This window comes from Labeo rohita, chromosome 16, assembly GCF_022985175.1.
Source record: "Labeo rohita strain BAU-BD-2019 chromosome 16, IGBB_LRoh.1.0, whole genome shotgun sequence".
Lineage (NCBI taxonomy): Eukaryota > Metazoa > Chordata > Actinopteri > Cypriniformes > Cyprinidae > Labeo > Labeo rohita.
Window position 1 is genome coordinate 7,321,979 of NC_066884.1, and position 18,718 is coordinate 7,340,696.

The 18,718-nt window shown below is 35.0% G+C and overlaps 2 protein-coding genes across 5 annotated transcripts in view; one reads left to right on the forward strand and one right to left on the reverse strand.

The window, feature by feature from the left end:
• oxr1a (oxidation resistance 1a) overlaps positions 1-4,725 on the forward strand; it is a 195,150-nt gene extending 190,425 nt beyond the window's left edge. For all 4 annotated transcript variants that reach the window (XM_051132043.1, XM_051132042.1, XM_051132045.1 and 1 more), the window contains 3 exons: positions 153-248; positions 407-480; positions 3,016-4,725. In XM_051132043.1, the coding sequence (XP_050988000.1) occupies positions 153-248; positions 407-480; positions 3,016-3,151 (306 nt within the window). In that variant the 3' untranslated portion in view covers positions 3,152-4,725. The remainder of the gene's footprint in view (positions 1-152; positions 249-406; positions 481-3,015) is intronic.
• A 1,468-nt stretch (positions 4,726-6,193) lies between these two features.
• sqlea (squalene epoxidase a) lies at positions 6,194-14,091 on the reverse strand. The gene is made up of 11 exons (XM_051132047.1): positions 13,543-14,091; positions 11,829-12,057; positions 11,436-11,613; positions 11,249-11,345; positions 10,156-10,269; positions 9,903-10,074; positions 9,685-9,780; positions 8,623-8,765; positions 7,744-7,840; positions 7,558-7,645; positions 6,194-7,465 (listed from the first exon to the last, which is right to left on the reverse strand). Exons 1-11 carry the CDS (start codon positions 13,807-13,809, stop codon positions 7,273-7,275), a joined length of 1,674 nt encoding a protein of 557 aa, XP_050988004.1. The 5' UTR covers positions 13,810-14,091; the 3' UTR covers positions 6,194-7,272.
• Between the last annotated feature and the right edge of the window lie 4,627 nt (positions 14,092-18,718).

Genomic DNA, 18,718 nt, shown 5'->3' on the forward strand with positions numbered 1-18,718 from the left:
CACACTCTTTTCTTTATCTCTTACAAGACTTTGGTTTCACACGTTGACACAGTATTAAAAAAATACAACAAAAAAACAAAAGTTCTCATGTGACCAGAAGCATTTTCAGTTCAACGGTTTCCTAATCAGATCTGGTCTCTGTGCTCTTGTAGATATTTGGGGCTTTGGCGTCAGAACCCTTCAAAGTCAGTGAGGGTTTCTACGGCACAGGAGAGACTTTCCTGTTCACCTTCTATCCAGAGTTTGAGGTTTGTGTTTAGTTTAACTGTTCATTTTCATTGCAGGCAGAATAAGCTGTCAATTTGAATCAGAATGAATTCAGATTGTGTCTGTCATTTGGCATTTTCATGTGCAAAATTTATTACATGAGTTTGCTTGTTTTAAAATGTTTTGTTTTCATTGGCAGGCGTACAAATGGACTGGTGATAATCTCTTCTTCATTAAAGGAGACATGGACTCTTTAGCCTTCGGTGGAGGAAGGTCAGTAACTCTGGGCCTTAATAATTAATGGTAATATTTTGAATGCTGATTTTAATTAGGGATGTTTGTGTCAGACACAAACGAGTATGCAAATGTAGACATGAAAGTTTGGCTAGCCACACTGCAAGTTCATTGTCTTAAACATGCAAGGTTGTTTGACTACAAATCTCAGTGCTGAAGGGGTAAGAGAATTTGCTTCAAATGTGTCTATGCTGTTTATGTGTTATTTTTCAGGTAGCTGGCTATGAAAATGCTGACAGTTAACAAACTTGATCAGCAAGTTTCTTTATCAAAGCATTTTCCATGACACTAGCTGATTTAATACTGTCTGTTGTAGGTGACAGTTTATGCCAGTGCACACTATTGCTTGCTTTTGAGAATGCAATGCATTGTTAAACTACAGTTCAAAAGTTTGCGGTCAGTGCGTTTTTGTGAAGTCGTCTTTTATGCTTACCTGGGCTGCATTTGTTCAAAATTTGAACAGTAATATTGTGACAATTTCAAACAACCGTTTTCTATTTTATTATAATTAAAAATCTAAGATATTTATGTGATGCAGTGCTGAATTTTCAGCGATCATTGCTCCAGTCTTCAGTGTCATGATCCTTCAGAAATCATTAATATGCTGGTTTTCAAGAATCAATGTTAAAAGTACTTGTGCTACTAGCCGTGTGACATTTCAGACTACAAACAATAAAAATGAAGGATTTGTATCCAGATGTTTCTGTAGAATGTTTTGCACTGTTCTTAAAGGGATAGTTCTCCTAAAATTGAAAATTCTGTCATTAATTACTCGTTCCAAACCAGACCTTCGTTCATCTTCAGAACACAAATTAAGATATTTTTGATACATTTCAAGAGCTTTCTGACCCTGCATAGACAGCAACGCAACTGAACCATTTAAAGAACAGTTCATATGGTTCATAGGACACAAAAGTGTCCTAATATTGTGTTTGAGTCCTCTACAACAGGTTTAAATGCATCTAAGGTCAGGAAACATTGTAATTAATACATAATCATCTGTCAATGATTTTGAAACACAAGCTTTAAGCATAATGTCTGTAACCCCTCCCTTCCATAAGCCCTACTCTGCTCTGATTGGTCAGCTGGCCAAGCCTGTTGTGATTGGCACAGTAAGGAGTACTTGAGCAAGTTAGCGAGCGCTACCATCTGTGTTGCCAAGTCTGCAGGTTAAAGCAACCCCAATAACGTCATATTTAGCTCCTGGAATGTGAATTTACCCAACAAAAAGTGGGTATTTCACACCTGGGAGTGCATTTTTTTAATGGGGAACCCTCCTCAAAATGTAATTGGGCAAGTTTTGAGTAGCAATTGGGCGGGTTTTGTTCTGAAAACCTGGCAACCCTGATGAACCTTTAAATAAACCTGTAAGCCCCAGAAAGGTAGTAACATGCAAAAATATTTTAATTAAATATCTTAATGAACAAAGGTGTTACGGGTTTGGAACGACATGAGGGCGAGTAATGACAGAATTTTCATTTTTGGGTGAACTATCCCTTTAAGCACTGCATGTTTACATAGTTTTACTTTAAAGGAGTTCACTTCCAGAACAAAAATTTACAGATAATGTACTCACCCCCTTGTCATCCAAGATGTTCATGTCTTTCTGTCTTCAGTCGTAAAGAAATTAGGTTTCTTGAGGAAAACATTTCAGGAGTTATCGCCATACAGAGGACTTAAATTGAACTTCCAAAATGTAGTTTAAACGCAGCTTCAAACGGCTCTAAACGACCCCAGCTGAGGAAGAATGGTCTTATCTAGCGAAACGATCGGTTATTTTCTAAAAAAATTACAATCTATATACTTTTTAACCTCAAATGCTCCTGTTGTCTAGCTCTGCGATGCGCATGCGTACTCTGTAGAGTCCCGTTCAAGATGGTTAGGGTATGTTGAAAAATTCCCATCTTGTTTTCTTTCAAAAAATCGTTCTACATCACTGTTCTACCTTTTTGTAAAGGGCGTTTGATCTTCTTTGCATGTTTACTTTGTAAACACTGGATTGGTACTTCTGCAGCGATGTAAGACGATTTTGAAGTTGGGGAAGAAAACAAGATGGAAGTTTTTCGACATACCCTAATTGTCTTGACCTGGATTACACAGACTACACACGTGTTTCACAGAGATGAGACAAGACAAGCATTTAGGGTCAAAAAGTAGATAGTCCATTTGTTTTAAAAAATGACACATCGTTTCGCTAGATTAGACCCTTCTTCCTCAGCTGGGATCATTTAGAGCCATTTGAAGCTGCATTTAAACCACATTTTGGAAGTTTAAACTTGGGGGGGGCACCATTGTAGTCCACTACATGGAGATAATTCCTGAAATCTTTTCCTCAAGAAACATAATTTCTAATCAACTGAAGAAAGAAAGACATGAACATCTTGGATGACAACGGGGTGAGTACATTATCTGTGAATTTTTGTTCTGGAAGTGAACTTCTCCTTTGAAAACCATTCCCTTTGTGTCTTCCAAGAGATTGAAGGTTTAATGTGAGACTGTTTTCTTCTCTTTCAGTGGTGAGTTCGGGCTTTGGCTGGACGGAGATCTTTATCATGGCAGGAGTCACTCTTGCAAAACCTTTGGGAATCCCATGCTCTCCATGAAGGAGGATTTCTTCGTGCAGGATATTGAGATCTGGTCATTCGAGTAGCAGCTCACACGGAGGTACCTTTTTTGTCGTTAGATGGAGAGAGGAATTGGACACCAGGCAGATCCCAAACCTTACTGCACATCACCGCGGCTCCCAGGAAGCCCGTAACGGGACGCTACTGTTACCGCGCTTGTCGTATGTTACTCCCGCATTTAATACAGAGCTCTTCTTTGTGCTGTTTAGTATGTGTGTGTTTTGTTCAAGCCGTGTGCAGCGTCAATAACCAACGGGACCCCCCGAGCACTTTTAACATCGAGTGGAGATGATGATGATGATGGTGGCGGCATGGGGTTTGGGCTGCCCGAGAACTGCTGTAGTCCAATTTACCTGAGCCAAAGCGCCAGGAGTCTGCTGAAGAGACGATGTTAGCCAATAGGATGTCACTACTATTGACGGGGGGAAAAAATACAACTATGGAAAAAGAAAAGAAAAGCAAACAACTGAAAATACATTCCCTTGCTCTCAGAGGAAGAATATGCATTTATGAAGACGTCGACGGATGGAGGTGACGGATATTTTGAGGGCGAAATATTCAAGTGTCGTGAAATTCGTAGTCTTTCTGTCGTTCACTATCATAGCACACCATGTCGAAGCACATAATCGGAAACCCCATAGTCGTAATGTTCTGTTCAGTGGGTTTTACATGTGAGTGTGGCTAACACCGACCCATCCGCTTCGGAAGGGTCGACTTTTACTGTTCGTAGGCAGAAATGTGTCGCAATAGATTTGTGGAATATGCAAATTCCTGTCCTGTGACCTCAAATAATCCAGACGGGGCACTTTCGTTTTCCCCGTTTCTCTTTCCGAGAGACCTTTTACGTCTTGACGGATTAATTGCTTTTCTGGGTATCATTTGAAAAGCCTGAAACGTGGTTTAATTGTTTTTCATGAATATAATGACAATTCTATATTTATGTATATGATTATATATATATATAAATTCATATATATAATATACAAATATATATATAATGATATATATATATTGCTGTTAAGTGTGACAGTGATCTTTTTTTGTGCTGATATCTCAGCTGTTACTAATATATTGTATATTACCCTGTAAATTAATGTTAAAATAGTAGATTTGTTCCTATATATATATATAAAATATATAAACGAATATACAGTGTGTGGATTGGTGGGTTGCTTCTCGCACTTTATTAATCTAGTTTCAAGCCAGGTTCTTCAGGCCTCATTAGCAGTAGCAGTACAGTATATATATTTTTGTTTATTTGTCTTTTAGATCATAGAGTAAATGAATCGTTTATAAAGAGCTTGCTGCTACTGTGGAGAGGAAAAGTCTCAGCGGTCGAGCACAGGGTCGAATGTGACGGACTCCAGCAGGGAAAGTCTCTTCTTCTCACATGTCCGGTCCCAGCGTTTTTTTCGTCTGGTCTTTTGGTTTTTTCGGTGTCTAGATTGACTGTGCACACAGCGAGAGGATACGCTTACGTCCTTTCAGAGTCGCAGACGAGAAGTGCAACAAATCCTTCATCTACTTCACCGGAATACAATGTTACAGTGATGTATAAAGAACAATGAATACTAATAAATTGTTGTAACCTGGGACAGAATCAGCTCTCTTATGGTATTTCTTTGGTCTGGTATCTTCATCATTGAATAAGTAAATAAATTAATTCATTTTTAATGCTAATACCATTGTATTTTAGAAGGTAATACCATACAAATGCCACGTTAGATGTCATACAGTTGAAGTCAAAAGTTTACATACACCTTGCAAAATTTGCAAAATGTTAATTACTTTATCAAAGTAAGAGGGATCATACAAAATGCATGTTTGTTTGTTTTTTTCCAGAAGGAAACAATGCAGTTAGAGCGGGGTGAAAATGTTTTGAATTTGAAGATCAGGGTAAATTTAACTTATTTTGTCTTCTGGGAAACATGTAAGTATCTTCTGTAGCTTCTGGAGGGCAGTACTAAATGAAAAAATATGATATTTAGGCAAAATAAGAAAAATGTACACATCTTCATTCTGTTCAAAAGTTTACACCCCCGGCTCTTAATGCATCGTTTTTTCCTCCTGGAGCATTAGTGAGCGTTTGAACCTTCTGTAATAGTTGCATATGAGTCCCTCAGTTGTCCTCAGTGTAAAAAGATGGATCTCAAAATCATACAGTCATTGTTAGAAAAGGGTTCATATACACAAAAATGCTGAAAAACCAAAGAATTTGTGGGATGTGAAGAATTTCAGGCAGTTTAACTGTTCAGGACAAACAAGGTACTCACGAGCAACCGTCACTAAACAAAAAAACAGCTGTGGATCATTCAGGTAACAACAACGTTTTAAGAATCAAGTGTATGTAAACTTTTGAAGGGGGTCATTTTTATGAATTCGACTATTATTTTATGTTATATTTCTTTTATTCAGGTCAGTACTGAATAAGAAAATAACATGCATTTTGTATGATCCCTCTTATTTTGGTAAAATAATTAACATTGCGGATTCTGCAAGGTGTATGTAAACTTCTGACTTAAATTGTATCCACCTTATTCTTCAACGCAAGTAACGTTAAGCCTGTGGGCGAGACTTCTGGTTCATTAGCTGCTATTGGAAAATAATTAATAATTAAGATAATAGTTCATAATTAAGATAACACATTCAAATAATATGATAAGACACCAGTTTGCAATAACAAGCCGCAAAACGAGCTCATTTGTACAGTTAAAAATAGCTGGACCTGGAAGTCAGACCCCTAAAATTTACAAATGGCCGCGCCCACTCTTACAGAAAAATAAAGTGTGTATATATACATATATATATCATTTTGGTCGTTCATTCAAAACAAAACGATAACTTTACTATGGCATGAGACACTAACTAAACCCATTTACTTGTGTAATCTTGTGTAAACGGTAAAATTGTTTGCACTACTAACCAGTGGGTTCATAATTAAGATAATACATTAAAACAATTTAGGTAAGACACATTAATTTGCAATATCAAGCAGCAAAACAAGCTGTTTTGTATAGCTAAGCATGTGGATGAGACCCGAAGCCAGACCCACTGAAGAAGACGTAAAGTCATGTTTAAAATTTTTATTTTGTTTACAAGACCAGAGTGACTCTATTTTCATCCTGCTGGTGCCACCTGGTGGACGTGTTGTAATTTGCACAAAATGTGTTTATTTGTCCCACAAAAACTCTTAAATGATAGATATTATAATACAAATCCTGTAAAACAGGTTTTCAAATGTCACTGGGTCATTCCAGTCTGTTATAATAATTCAAACTATATTTGACTCCAAAAAAAGGCAATATACAAAGAGGATAAATTATATGAAAGAACAATCCATAGAGTGGCTATATGTGCACAAAGCCAGAAATACTATGAACACAAAACCACAAACTCATAGCTAAATTAGTCTTCACATTAAGGCTCTTGTCCTCTGTTCAGTAAATATCCGCATGATTTTACTCTACTGAATGCCATATTCGTTGCATATGTCATTTATGTGACAGCACTGAATGCTGGCTTGAAAACAACACAGAAAGGCAAAAATAATAATGGAAGGCCGCATGTGAAAATCATGATAAATGGACACAAAAGTCTGAAACTGCAATATAGCAATGCACGTGAGGAAAACAAGTGCTTCAGCTGCAGATGAGATGCAGTTCCACTGATTGTCCTTCATGTTTTGAAAACAGCTAAAATATACACACTATTTTACAATTTAAGCAGCCTAGTGGTTTAATCTTTATGAATTAACTTATTTTGCACTCAGAAGAAATTAAAATTGACCAGATTTACTTCCCTCATGCACGTTTCTCTGAAACATGTCAGGCTGCATAAAATTCATGCTGACTTGAAAATAAAGCACAGGATTTTCCCTCATTTAACCGCAGGTTAAGGCAAATTTCAATAGCGTTAGCACTTAGCGCATTAGTGTATGAAAATATAAGGCAAGGTCTTTGTTTATTAATATCAGACACCATATGCATTTCCTCATCTGAGACTTGTTCCTTGTGCAGTGTTGAGTCTGACATGAATCTTTTTTTCCCCAAAGAAAATGAGGCATTCGCATGTAGCCAAGAGTGATAGATGTGTCGCATTTGGCGACTGATCAAATCAGTTTGTTTTTCAGTTTGAAAGAAGTTCCTTCCTAGTAAATGAGGTATTGTAACTCAGAGTAAATTAAAGGAAACATGACGGCACAGGCTCTGTACAGGATGGCTATGCTGTTGACCAGCGCTCGTGGTAATGTGAGCCAGGATTCAGATTTGAAGCTGAAGTATATGGCGTACAATGCCACAGCAAAAAAGTGACCGATCAAGGTAAAGGGTTTTGGAGACAATCTGAGGAAACAAAAAACAGATTAGTGGAAGTTCCAGAGGAAGACGCACTGATGTTTACAGTTCTCAATAGCAGATTCTTTGCTAATACTTACACAGACAGAAGGCCGATCGGTCCGTTGATGCATTCTCCGCCAAGCTTGAAATAGTGGAAACAGGCTCTTCTCAACTGGTGCAGCGAATCTGAAAATAAACAGATGTTTTAGATATAATGAGTTGTGAACTTTATGATTTTTACAACTGTGAAACCAAAATGTTTAAGAAAGTGTTTTGTCACTTACTGTCGGTCGCAGCAAACAGCTCGTACAGAGCTTGAGCCAAGACGTTTACCACGAACGAGTGAGATGATTTCCGCTCCCAGTGGAATTTCTTCTTTGCCTGACAATGAAAACAGTCTTCATTGCCCATTTTTTCATTTCTCAAATCTGCTATGATGATCACAGTGGCATTTAAACATTCATCCAACGCAATCTGTTCCAAAACCTCTTGAGGTGCCTTACTGTCTACAGCCTACTTCTTAAGAATAAAAAGCTTCTTTATTGACATCTATGATTCCATGAAGAACTTTTAAAATCCATGGAACATCAAATACTGCAAAACCCCCTTTTGGAACCTTTATTTTTAAGAGTGAATTTTTATGCCTAATCTAATATGCATAAACCATCTGAAAGCTGAATAAATAAGCTTTCCATTGGTTTGTTCAGATAGGACAACATTTGGACAATATACAACTATTTGAACATCTGAAATCTGAAGGTGCCAAAAAATCTAAATATTGAGAAAATCACCTCTAAAGTTGTCCAAATGAAGTTCTTAGCAAAGCATATTAATAATCAAAAATTAAGTACAAAATATCTTCATGGAACATGATCTTTACATAATATCCTAATGATTTTTGGCATAAAAGAAAAATCAGTCATTTTGACTCATACAATGTATTGTTGGCTGTTGCTACAAATATACCTGTGCTACTTAAGACTGTTTTTGTGGTCAGGGTCACATTTTACTGTCCATCTTATGCTACCTACAGTATGTAGGCAACCCACTAGTTGATGTTAAATATGTTGTTTTGATTTAATGTGCACTGAGGAGCAGCAATTACTGGCACTAGAAAGGTATCTAATTTTACACTTTCAGGTCATTGTAACTGCAGATGTTACCTGGAGCACAGCTGTATTGTCATAGAGATCTGGGATGTTCTTGAGCAGGTCCCTCCAGATGCGGACGTCATTCAGCACCACACTCATGCCGCCGCCGGTCAGAGGATGACGCATGTTATACGCATCGCCCAACAGCAGAACCCCTAATGGAGGACAGGTGGGTCAGCAATTGCAACACTTAAAACGGCACCATTTCACTGTGCACCTGATCAGGAATTTTAGGGTTGTTAAAACTATTATGAGATCCAGTGCTAAATTTATTGTAACTGTCACAGTTTAATGCAACATTTACATTTTAAAGTTTTCATGCCTTAATCAGAAAATTACTCGTCAAAGGTTTGGAATTAAGTCTCTTTTTTCACCAAGGCTGCATTTATTTGATAAAAAATTTTTTCAATTTAAATACATTTTAAAATTTAATTTATTTCTGTGATGCAAAGCTAAATTTTCCAGTCTTCAGTGTCACATGATCCTTCAGAAATCATTCTAATTGGCTGATTTGCTGCTTAAGAAATTATTATTATTATTATCATTGTTGCTGCTTAATATTGGTGTGGAAATACACTACTATTCCCAAGGTTTAGGTAAGTAAGATTCTAAAACAAAATTAAATTAATACTTTTATTCAGCAAGGTTGCATTAAATTGATCATAAAAGACATATATTGAGAAACATTGAGAAAATCGCCTTTGAAGTTCTTAGCAATGCATATTACTAATCAAAAAATAAGTTTTGATATATTTACGGTAGGAAATTTATGGAACATGATCTTTATTTAATATCCTAATGATTTTTGGCATAAAAGAAAAATCGATAATTTTGACCCATACAATGTATTGATGGCTATTGCTACAAATATACCCGGGCTACTTATGACTGATTTTGTAGTCAAGGGTCACATATTAGAATGATTTCTGAAGGATCACGTGACATTGAAGACTGGAGTTATGATGCTGCAAATTCAGCTTTGTTGTCACAGGAATTAATTACGTTCTAAAAAATTTGTATTTTGAAAAACTGTGACTTTCGACTGGTAGTGGATTGAGGTCTAACATAACTTACCTTGTTTATTGACTGGTGCGGGTGGCAGGAAGCTGGCGGGCATAGTTCTCAAGCGATCATTTTGCAGTGCCAACGTGAACGGCTCTCTTAAGTGCTCTGTTTAAGCAAAATACACATATTTGTGAGCATTGTGTTTTCTAAATGCTTAAGTTGCATTGATGTGCACTGTAAAGAGTAAACTGTTAGCAATAAGGTTATTTCCAATCAAACTCCAATACCTGGTAGTTGTGGGCAGATTTTTTCCGTCATGTACTGCATAAGGTCTCGAGGCATCTCTCCTCTGATGTCCACCAGAACTCGAGTTTCATTGGAGGAGATCTGATAGATCAACACTGGACTGGGATTAGCTAGAACCAGCTCTGCATGGTGGGGCTTGAACTGAGGAGAGTCCTGGAAGAGAACATCACAACACAATCAATCACTGTGTTACTTAGGAATTTTTAACAGAAATATGCAATATTTTATATTTACCTTCATTATGCATCCAACAAAATGAGAAGAAACTTTAGCTTTCCCAGAAATCAGATTCTTACGGAACTTGGAGAAACATCCGTCAGCAACTATAGTCAGAGGAGCGTGGATTTCCTGAGAAAGAGAGAGTAAAATTGTAGCATAGAAAATCTGACTGCCAGAGCAAATCTGAATATCTATAATTTATTTACCAATACTATATACACGCAGCTGTTCAAAAGTTTGGGTTCAGTACAGTTTTTAATGTTTTTTAAAGATGTCTCTTATGCTCATCAAGTCTGCATTTATTTAATCAAAAATACAGAAAAAATAGTAAAATTGTGAAATATTATTGCAATTTAAAATAACACTTTTAATGTACTTTAAAATATTATTTATTCCTGTAATGCAAAGCTAAATTTTCAGCATCATTAGTCCAGTCTTCAGTATCACATGATCCTTCAGAAATCATTCTAATATGCTGATTTATTATCAATGTTGGAAACAGTTACGATGCTTTATATTTTTTGGAACCTTTGATACTTTTTTCAGGTTTTTATTGCTGAATAAAAAGTTAAAAAGAACAGCATTTATTCAAAATAAATTTTTGTCTAACAAGATTGTATCAATTTAACACATCCTTGCTGAATAAAAGTATTTATTTCTGTTTATAAAAGAAAGTAAAAAAATTTACTGACCCCAAAGTTTTAAACAGTAGTGTATATTGTTACAAAAGATTCCTATTTTAAATAAACACTGTTCTTTTAAACTTTTTATTCATCAAAGAATCCTGAAAGAAAAAAGTATCACAGGTTCCAATAAATAAATAAAAAGTCAAAACTGTTTTCAAAATTGATAATAAATCAGCATATTAGAATGATTTCTGAAGGATTGTGTGAAAATGAAGACTGGAGTAATGATGCTGAAAATTCAGCTTTGCATCACAGGAATAAATTATATTTTAAAATACATTAAAATAGAAAACCATTCTTTTAAATTGCAATAATATTTTACAATATTACTGTTTTTCTGTATTTTTGATCAAATAAAAGCAGCCTTGATATGCAGAAGAGATTACTTTAACAAATAATACAACCAAGTATCAGTGTGTTACCTTGATCATGCCCGAGTCCTTCTCCCTGTACTGAATTCCTGTCACACAACCATCTTCTTCCTCCAGGCTGGTCACCGTTCCCTCCACAAACTTCACGCTGTGCAAATATGACATGATATTAGATCCATCAGTCCCCAGATTCTTCACCTAGGCATCGTTACATTCATAAACTGTGTCAGGTATTTACTTGGGCTCAGCGAGAGCAGCTCGACGCAGTCCCATGATGAAGCGTCCATGATGGAAAGCACGTCCACCGCGAATGCTGTTCTCCTGCTCTGGATACGGGATTTCCACCTCTGTTCGGCTCTCCAGGTCATGGACTACGTAACCGTGCACCACATGGGCGTCCAGACCTTCAACAGTACCTGGGAGAAGACAAACAGAAATGAACAAAAGACTGTGAGTTTATAAATATGAGATGCAAAGCTGAAAAGTGCAATTTAATATATGTGACTTTAGATCTATGCAATACAAGCACAATCACTGGGTCTATTTATTATATATTTAAAATATATATGAAAATATGATAGGAGAATTTTAATGAGCATGCATTTAATAGAAAGATACAGAATATCTGTACCTTCCAGCCCAAGTTCTTCGAGTGCCCGACAGCCTCCTGGCTGAAGAAGTTCTCCTACTATCCGATCTGGTTCTTTCATGTCCCTCTCCACCACTGTCACCCTCCGGCCATCCCGGGCCAGAACGGCGGCCATGGCTGACCCCAGCACACCAGCGCCCACTATGACGACCTCTGGATCATCTGCCTGACCGGACTGACTGTCTGTCGCCCTCTTTCGCTTTACATCTCTCTAGTTAGAAAGAGCGAAGATGGAAAAATGAGTATTATAATAATGTAACTTTGTAAATAATATTTACTTTTTGAAAAAATAATTAATAGTTAGAAATGTCATTAAAAATACTAAATACATTTTAAAACTTAAACCATAAAAACATTTTTACATATATTCTCTGTGGACCACTTGAAGTATCTTGTATTATAATGTAATAGAATGAATATAGGTTTTTATGTTTCAAAAAAATAAATAAAATACTAGTCTGTAATATGTTTCTCATCTACGAAACGCAACAATTTAAAAAAAATGACTGAACTGATCAATAAATCAATCAGTCAGTCTTTAAAAAAAAAGATTGCACAGTCTAGTTTTTACGACATAACTCTCGTAATGACTCGTTATTAGTGGTGAAATATTTCCAGTGATCATATTAATAGCTTGAAATAGACCACATGCAGTGTTGAAAAGGTTACTTTGGAAATGTAATAAGTTACAGATTACATGTTACCCTATTTAAAATGTAACAAGTAGTGTATTTCAGTTACTTTATTATAGTAATGTAACCGATTACATTTGATTACTTTTTAATTACTTTTATTTGCATAGCTATGACAGGAAACAATGGCATGTACAAAAATAAATAAATAAATAAAAACAGTCAATCTTAAAAAAATAAAGCATATACACTACCGTTCAAAAGTTTGGGGTCAGTAAGACTTGTAATAGTCTTTAAAGAAGTCTCTTATGCTCATCGAGGCTGCATTTATTTGATTAAAAATATAGAAAAAAACAGTAATATTGCAAAATGTTTTTACAATATAAAATAATGTTTTTTATTTTAACATGCTTTAAAATAGAATTTATTCCTGTGATGAAAACCTGAATTTTTATCAGCTGTTACTCCAGTCTTAAGTGTCACATGATCCTTCAGAAATCATTCTAATATGCGGATTTATTATTAGAATGATCAATGTTGGATAATATCAACAGTTGTGCTGCCAAATATTTTTTGGAACCTGTGATTTTTTTTTTTTTTTTTTTTTTTTCAGGATTCTTTCATGAATAACAAGTTTAAAAAGTACAGTGTTTATTCAAAATATAAATATTTTATAACAATGTAAATTATTTATTATTAACTTTTAATAAACTTTTAATTATTAACTTAATACATCCTTGGTGAATAAAAGTATTAATTTCTTAAAAAAAAAAAAAAAGAAACAATAAAAATGTACTGACCCCAAACTTTTGAACGGTAGTGTACATAAACCCAAATAGAAAATAAAACAGTTATCGAACAATCATGTCATATTTTGTGTCCTAAACTTTATAAGTAACTGTAATTTAATTACACATTTTTCCTCAGTAGCTATGACAGATTGCAGTTACCTTTATTTAGTAATTAGATTACGTAACTCCGTTACTTGTAACTAGTTACTCCCCAACACTGACTACATGGAAACTAAATGCTCAACTACATTTAAATAAATAAAAAATACTCACCTTCTTAGAAGAGCGACTACAACTGTCTGTACTGGACTTGGCGAAGAGTTTTTTGGTCGGAGGGAACGAAGTCAAGAGTTTGAGAGGCATCTGGAGAAATTGAGGCGCTTTGAGCGTCTGTCCGCGAAAGCCGAAACAGGTGACCATCAGACCCACGGACACGCACAGGACCGCGGCCACGACCAGCTCTCTGGGCGCGTAACTCACCAGAGCATCGCATTTCTTATAGATATATGTAAAACTTGCGATTCCAAGAAAGGTCCACATGTCGAAAATCAGTTCAATATTATTAAAAAAAAAAGAAAATAAGACAGCCTTATGACGTTCAAAAATGTAAACGCAGCCTCAAAAGACAAGCACAGGTGAACGGAAAATACTTAAGAGTTAGTGTTCCATACAAAAACTGTGAGGAAAAAAAGTATCCGTTTTTCAAAATAATTTACGTCATGAATTAATTGAAAAGCTTCTTATTATAAATAATCATAAATAAAAAGTAAGTATAACATCAACACTTGAGTGCACTCGAGCTGGTGCGACGCTTCTAGGTGATGCTGAATAATTTATGATAATGAGGGCGCGGATCCTCTTGCAGTTTGTAGACGGGAGCGTCCCGCCTCCGCTGTTTAGAACGAGCCAATCAGGTGTGAGTATTCGGTGAGCAGAGCTCACGCTATCTGGCCATTGGCCAATCCAAGGCTGCTGGTTGGCGAATGGACTGCAGTATGATGTGATGTCACTGAAAGGTAGCGTTTGGCAGATGTTACGAGTTATTTAACGTAGTCCTAAAAGTGCACGTCGTATTAAAAAGTGGTAAACATGTATTGAGGCTTATACATTGGGGGGAATAAATAATGAAATGTTTTCCCAGGTGTAATAAACGCAAATAATGTTATTATAATTGTTATATAATATAGTGTTTTTTTCTGCATTCCAATATAAAAATAAAAAAACAAGCTACACTAAAAGGCGGAGTTTAACTCTTACAAATTGAGTAACACAGACGTAACATTTAAAAAAAGATAAAATAATTTTATGATTCCAGCCCAAGTGTTGGTGTAGTACATGCAGGACAGAGCAGACACATTTTTGGCAAAAGAATAGTGTAATTTAGACGAAAAAAAAAACAGATCCTATGCTAAGTGTAGCATACTTAATTAATAAAAACAAGTGGCACTATGTGAAATGAGAGCTTATGGCATAATGTCATGCTGATAAAAGAGAACCTTGACCTCACACCATAAAATAAGGCATAAAACTAGTTTTTTGTTTGTTTGTTTAGGTTTTCACTGAAGTCATGCTTGTGTATGTATTTTATACATTCTGATGTATTACTTTTAATTCATGATTATTTAAATAAAAATGTAACAAATATAATCTGAGAATCAACATTGAAAATATTGACTTTTTAAATACAACAAAAACTGGATGCCATAAAAATAATGACAGTAAAATAAATAAATAAAAACTAAATAAAAAAGAACAGCATTTATTCAAAATCAATTTTTTTCTAACAATATTGTATCAATTTAACACATCCTTGCTGAATAAAAGTATTTATTTCTGTTTAAAAAAGAAAGTAAAAAATGTACTGACCCCAAAGTTTTAAACAGTAGTGTGTATTGTTACAAAAGATTCCTATTTTAAATAAACGCTGTTCTTTTAAGCTTTTTATTCATCAAAGAATCCTGAAAGAAAAAAGTATCACAGGTTCCAATAAATAAATAAAAAGTCACAACTGTTTTCAAAATTGATAATAAATCAGCATTTTAGAATGATTTCTGAAGGATCGTGTGAAAATTAAGACTGGAGTAATGATGCTGAAAATTCAGCTTTGCATCACAGGAATAAATTATATTTTAAAATACATTAAAATAAAAAAATATATATTCTTTTAAATTGCAATAATATTTTACAATATTACTGTTTTTCTGTATTTTGATCAAATAAAAGCAGCCTTGATATGCAGAAGAGATTACTTTAACAAATAATACAACCAAGTATCATTGTGTTACCTTGATCAGGTAATACAACCAAGTGTTGGTGTAGTACATGCAGGACAGAGTAGACACATTTTTGGCAAAAGAATAGTGTAATTTATACGAAAAAAAAAAAACAGATCCTATGCTAAGTGTAGCATACTTAATTAATAAATGTGAAATGAGAGCTTATGGCATAATGTCATGCTGATAAAAGAGAACCTTGACCCCACACCATAAAATAAGGCATAAAACTAGTTTTTTGTTTGTTTGTTTGTTTGTTTGTTTGTTTGTTTAGGTTTTCACCAAAGTCATGCTTGTGTATGTATTTGATATATTCTGATGTCTCACTTTTAATTCATGGTTATTTAAATAAAAATGTATATTAAATTAATAATAATATTTTAAATACAACAAAAACTGGATGCATTAAAAATAATGACCGAAAATAAATAAATAAAAACTAGATTGATAATGATTTGATTTTAGGGTGAAATGGCATGAATTTTTACCCAAAAACTTTATAAACACACTATTTATTTGCAACTCTTTCCAAAGGACAGTTCCACCACCGTCTAATGACTGTAATCATGTGAGATCCTGGCCAGCTGTGTTGTGCATCTCAAGCATCTGTGTATTTGAAAGACTTTGGCCTTTTCATTTGGTCTTCTTCACAGTCGAGTGTGTCGTCAAGAAGATGCTTTTACAATCATAATTACTCACTGACACACTGAATGTTCTATGAGGTTGTTTGGAAGCCATAGAAGCTCTGCAGCAGGAGAGACATATTTTGCTGCATGCATTAATAACGCGGTGAGAAATCAAATGACTTTTATTATTATTAAAAATAATACTAATAAAGCGTGTATTCAAACAGTGGTATATATTAAGTTTTTACATTAGAGGAGCTTGTGTTTGATGCATAAAAAATATTTTACAACATTAAAAAGAGCTAAGAAAATTATTTGACCATTTTAGCATTTAACTTTGTTTTTAATATGCTCTGATAATGCAGGTAGCTTTATTAGAAGTGACTTAATTTCTTACAAAAAAGTATTACTGTTACATTTTTTATTAAAGCATGAAAATTGAATTAATTTTTTATTCATTTGTTTTATTGCATTTTTTATTTTAATCATACATTTATTTAGTTAAACCCTGTGGATTTTTCAAAAAAATAAAAAAATCCAGCATTCTTTTAAACTCGTGTTTCTCTAACTCACATACTTAATAACTTTTTCTAAATTTGAAACAAATCAATGTCTGCAGTTCAACCTGTAACCACACGGTGTCTCTCTCCCTCTCTTTTTGCTTTGTACCCAATAATGGCATCATTTCAGACTACAGAACTGTTGACTTTGTTCCAAATTAATAATAATTCCTAGTGTTGGGTTCGAGTCCACCTAAGTCGAGTCCGAGTCTTTTACCAATCGAGTCCGAGACGAGTCCGAGTCCAAATTGGGCTGAGTCGGACTCAAGTCTGAGTCCCAAAGGGCCGAGTCCGAGTCGAGTCCGTCCGAGTCCAAGGAAACACTACTGTTTGTCAGTATCTTAACATTGTTTTAACCCAGGGGTGCCCAAACTCGGTCCTGGAGGGAGGTGTCCTACAGATTTTAGCTCCAGCCCCAATTAAACACATCTGAACCAGCTAATCAAGCTTATACTAGGCATACTAGAAACCCCCCTGGCAGGTGTGTTGAGGCAAGTTGGAGCTAAACCAAGGACCAGGACTGAGTTTGGGCACCCCTGATTTTAACCTTTACAAATAGAACAATGCAATGTCAATTGAAATGTAAGAAAAGCAAACCTCTAGTGGATCTTGCCATTTTGATTTTTGATTTCACAACATCTCTCATAAGTTTCACAACATCATAAGTGTCCATGCTCTGCTTAGCAAACTTAAAGTGATGCAACAGAAGTTATGGCTGATCTATGTATTGTGAAACAGGTTTTAGAATGTTAAAAAATTATAGGGCCGGACTTGACTTTATTCATCAATGTAGTAAATGTATAAATTCAAGGGTGGGGGTAAAGGAGTAGGTATCTTGGTGAATGGGACCTTAAGAGAAAACATGTAGCCTCTTGCAGCACCTCTTTTATTTCTGATTGTGGCTGTGTGTGTTTTGGGTTGTATATGACTTTTTTTTTTTCTTGAATGAAAATGAGGTTGTGAAGGATAAACCTAGTCTTTACAATGGCACACACTGTGTATAAAGCCCTACACTGTAAAAAATCAGCTTAAAATTATTTGTTACCCTGCTGCCTCAAAATTTTAAGTTCAGTCAACTAAAATAAGTTTAGTTAACTTGAAATGTTAAGTTGTACTAAGTAACAACTTAGATATTTGTGTTTGCTAAACTTAACAGATGGGTAAGTGACCCAGCTGCCTTAAAATTTTAAGCTGATTCAACTCAAATATCTAAGTTGTCATGTAGTATAATTTAACATTTCAAGTTGAATAAACTTTTTTTGAGTTGACTGAACTTAAAATTTTAAGGCAGCCAGGTTACAAATTATTTTAAGTTGACTCAACAAATTGTTTTTTACAGTGTACCTATACTTTCCATAAGTCACAGCAAACTCACACCTGTTTTATTTTTGAATGCATTTATAGTTACATTAATTACAATAAATTACATTATATAAGGAATAATTGATGATGGGCCATTTAATTATTAGAAAGTCATGCACACACAAGATGGTTTTGGACCTATAAAAACTGTTGTAAAATTAACAATTATTGATTACTAATTTGAATCAGTGCATTATAACGAAAACAATACCTTAAAAATGAAATTAATTAGATTTTTATGATCTGAAATTTCTTAAACTGGGTGAACCCCTGTAAGCTTTTGTCCAGGGATCCAGTAGACGTTCAAACACCCAATTGATTTCATCAGAGATTGCGGAGAGTCACGTCCAGATGTCAGTTAACGTTATTCTTTTTAGCGCGGATTTGGCTCAAAAGCACGAACGATTAAGCTTATATAAGTGTGCAGCGATGTGCAGATCAGCTGAATCAATCTGCTGTTAAAAATGAACCATCCATTCATCATATCATCATGCAAAACTAAGAATTAGAATAATCGTAAACGACCATCGGGTGCGGTTATCTAAATCAGAAAAATATAGGTGCGGGCGGATCATTTATTTGAAGCTGCGGATTCGGGTGAAATTTGAGCTCATCCGCGCATCTCTAG

What these genes read in the sequence shown, in the direction of transcription:
- sqlea (XM_051132047.1), bottom strand. Translation starts at nt 13,809, where the DNA reads ATGTGGACCTTTCTTGGAATCGCAAGTTTTACATATATCTATAAGAAA. An exon ending in CGCACCAGTCAATAAACAAG is followed by an intron (nt 8,766 to 9,684) that starts GTAAGTTATGTT and finishes GTCCTCCATTAG; the next exon opens with GGGTTCTGCTGTTGGGCGAT. An exon ending in CCGATCGGCCTTCTGTCTGT is followed by an intron (nt 7,466 to 7,557) that starts GTAAGTATTAGC and finishes TTGTTTCCTCAG; the next exon opens with ATTGTCTCCAAAACCCTTTA.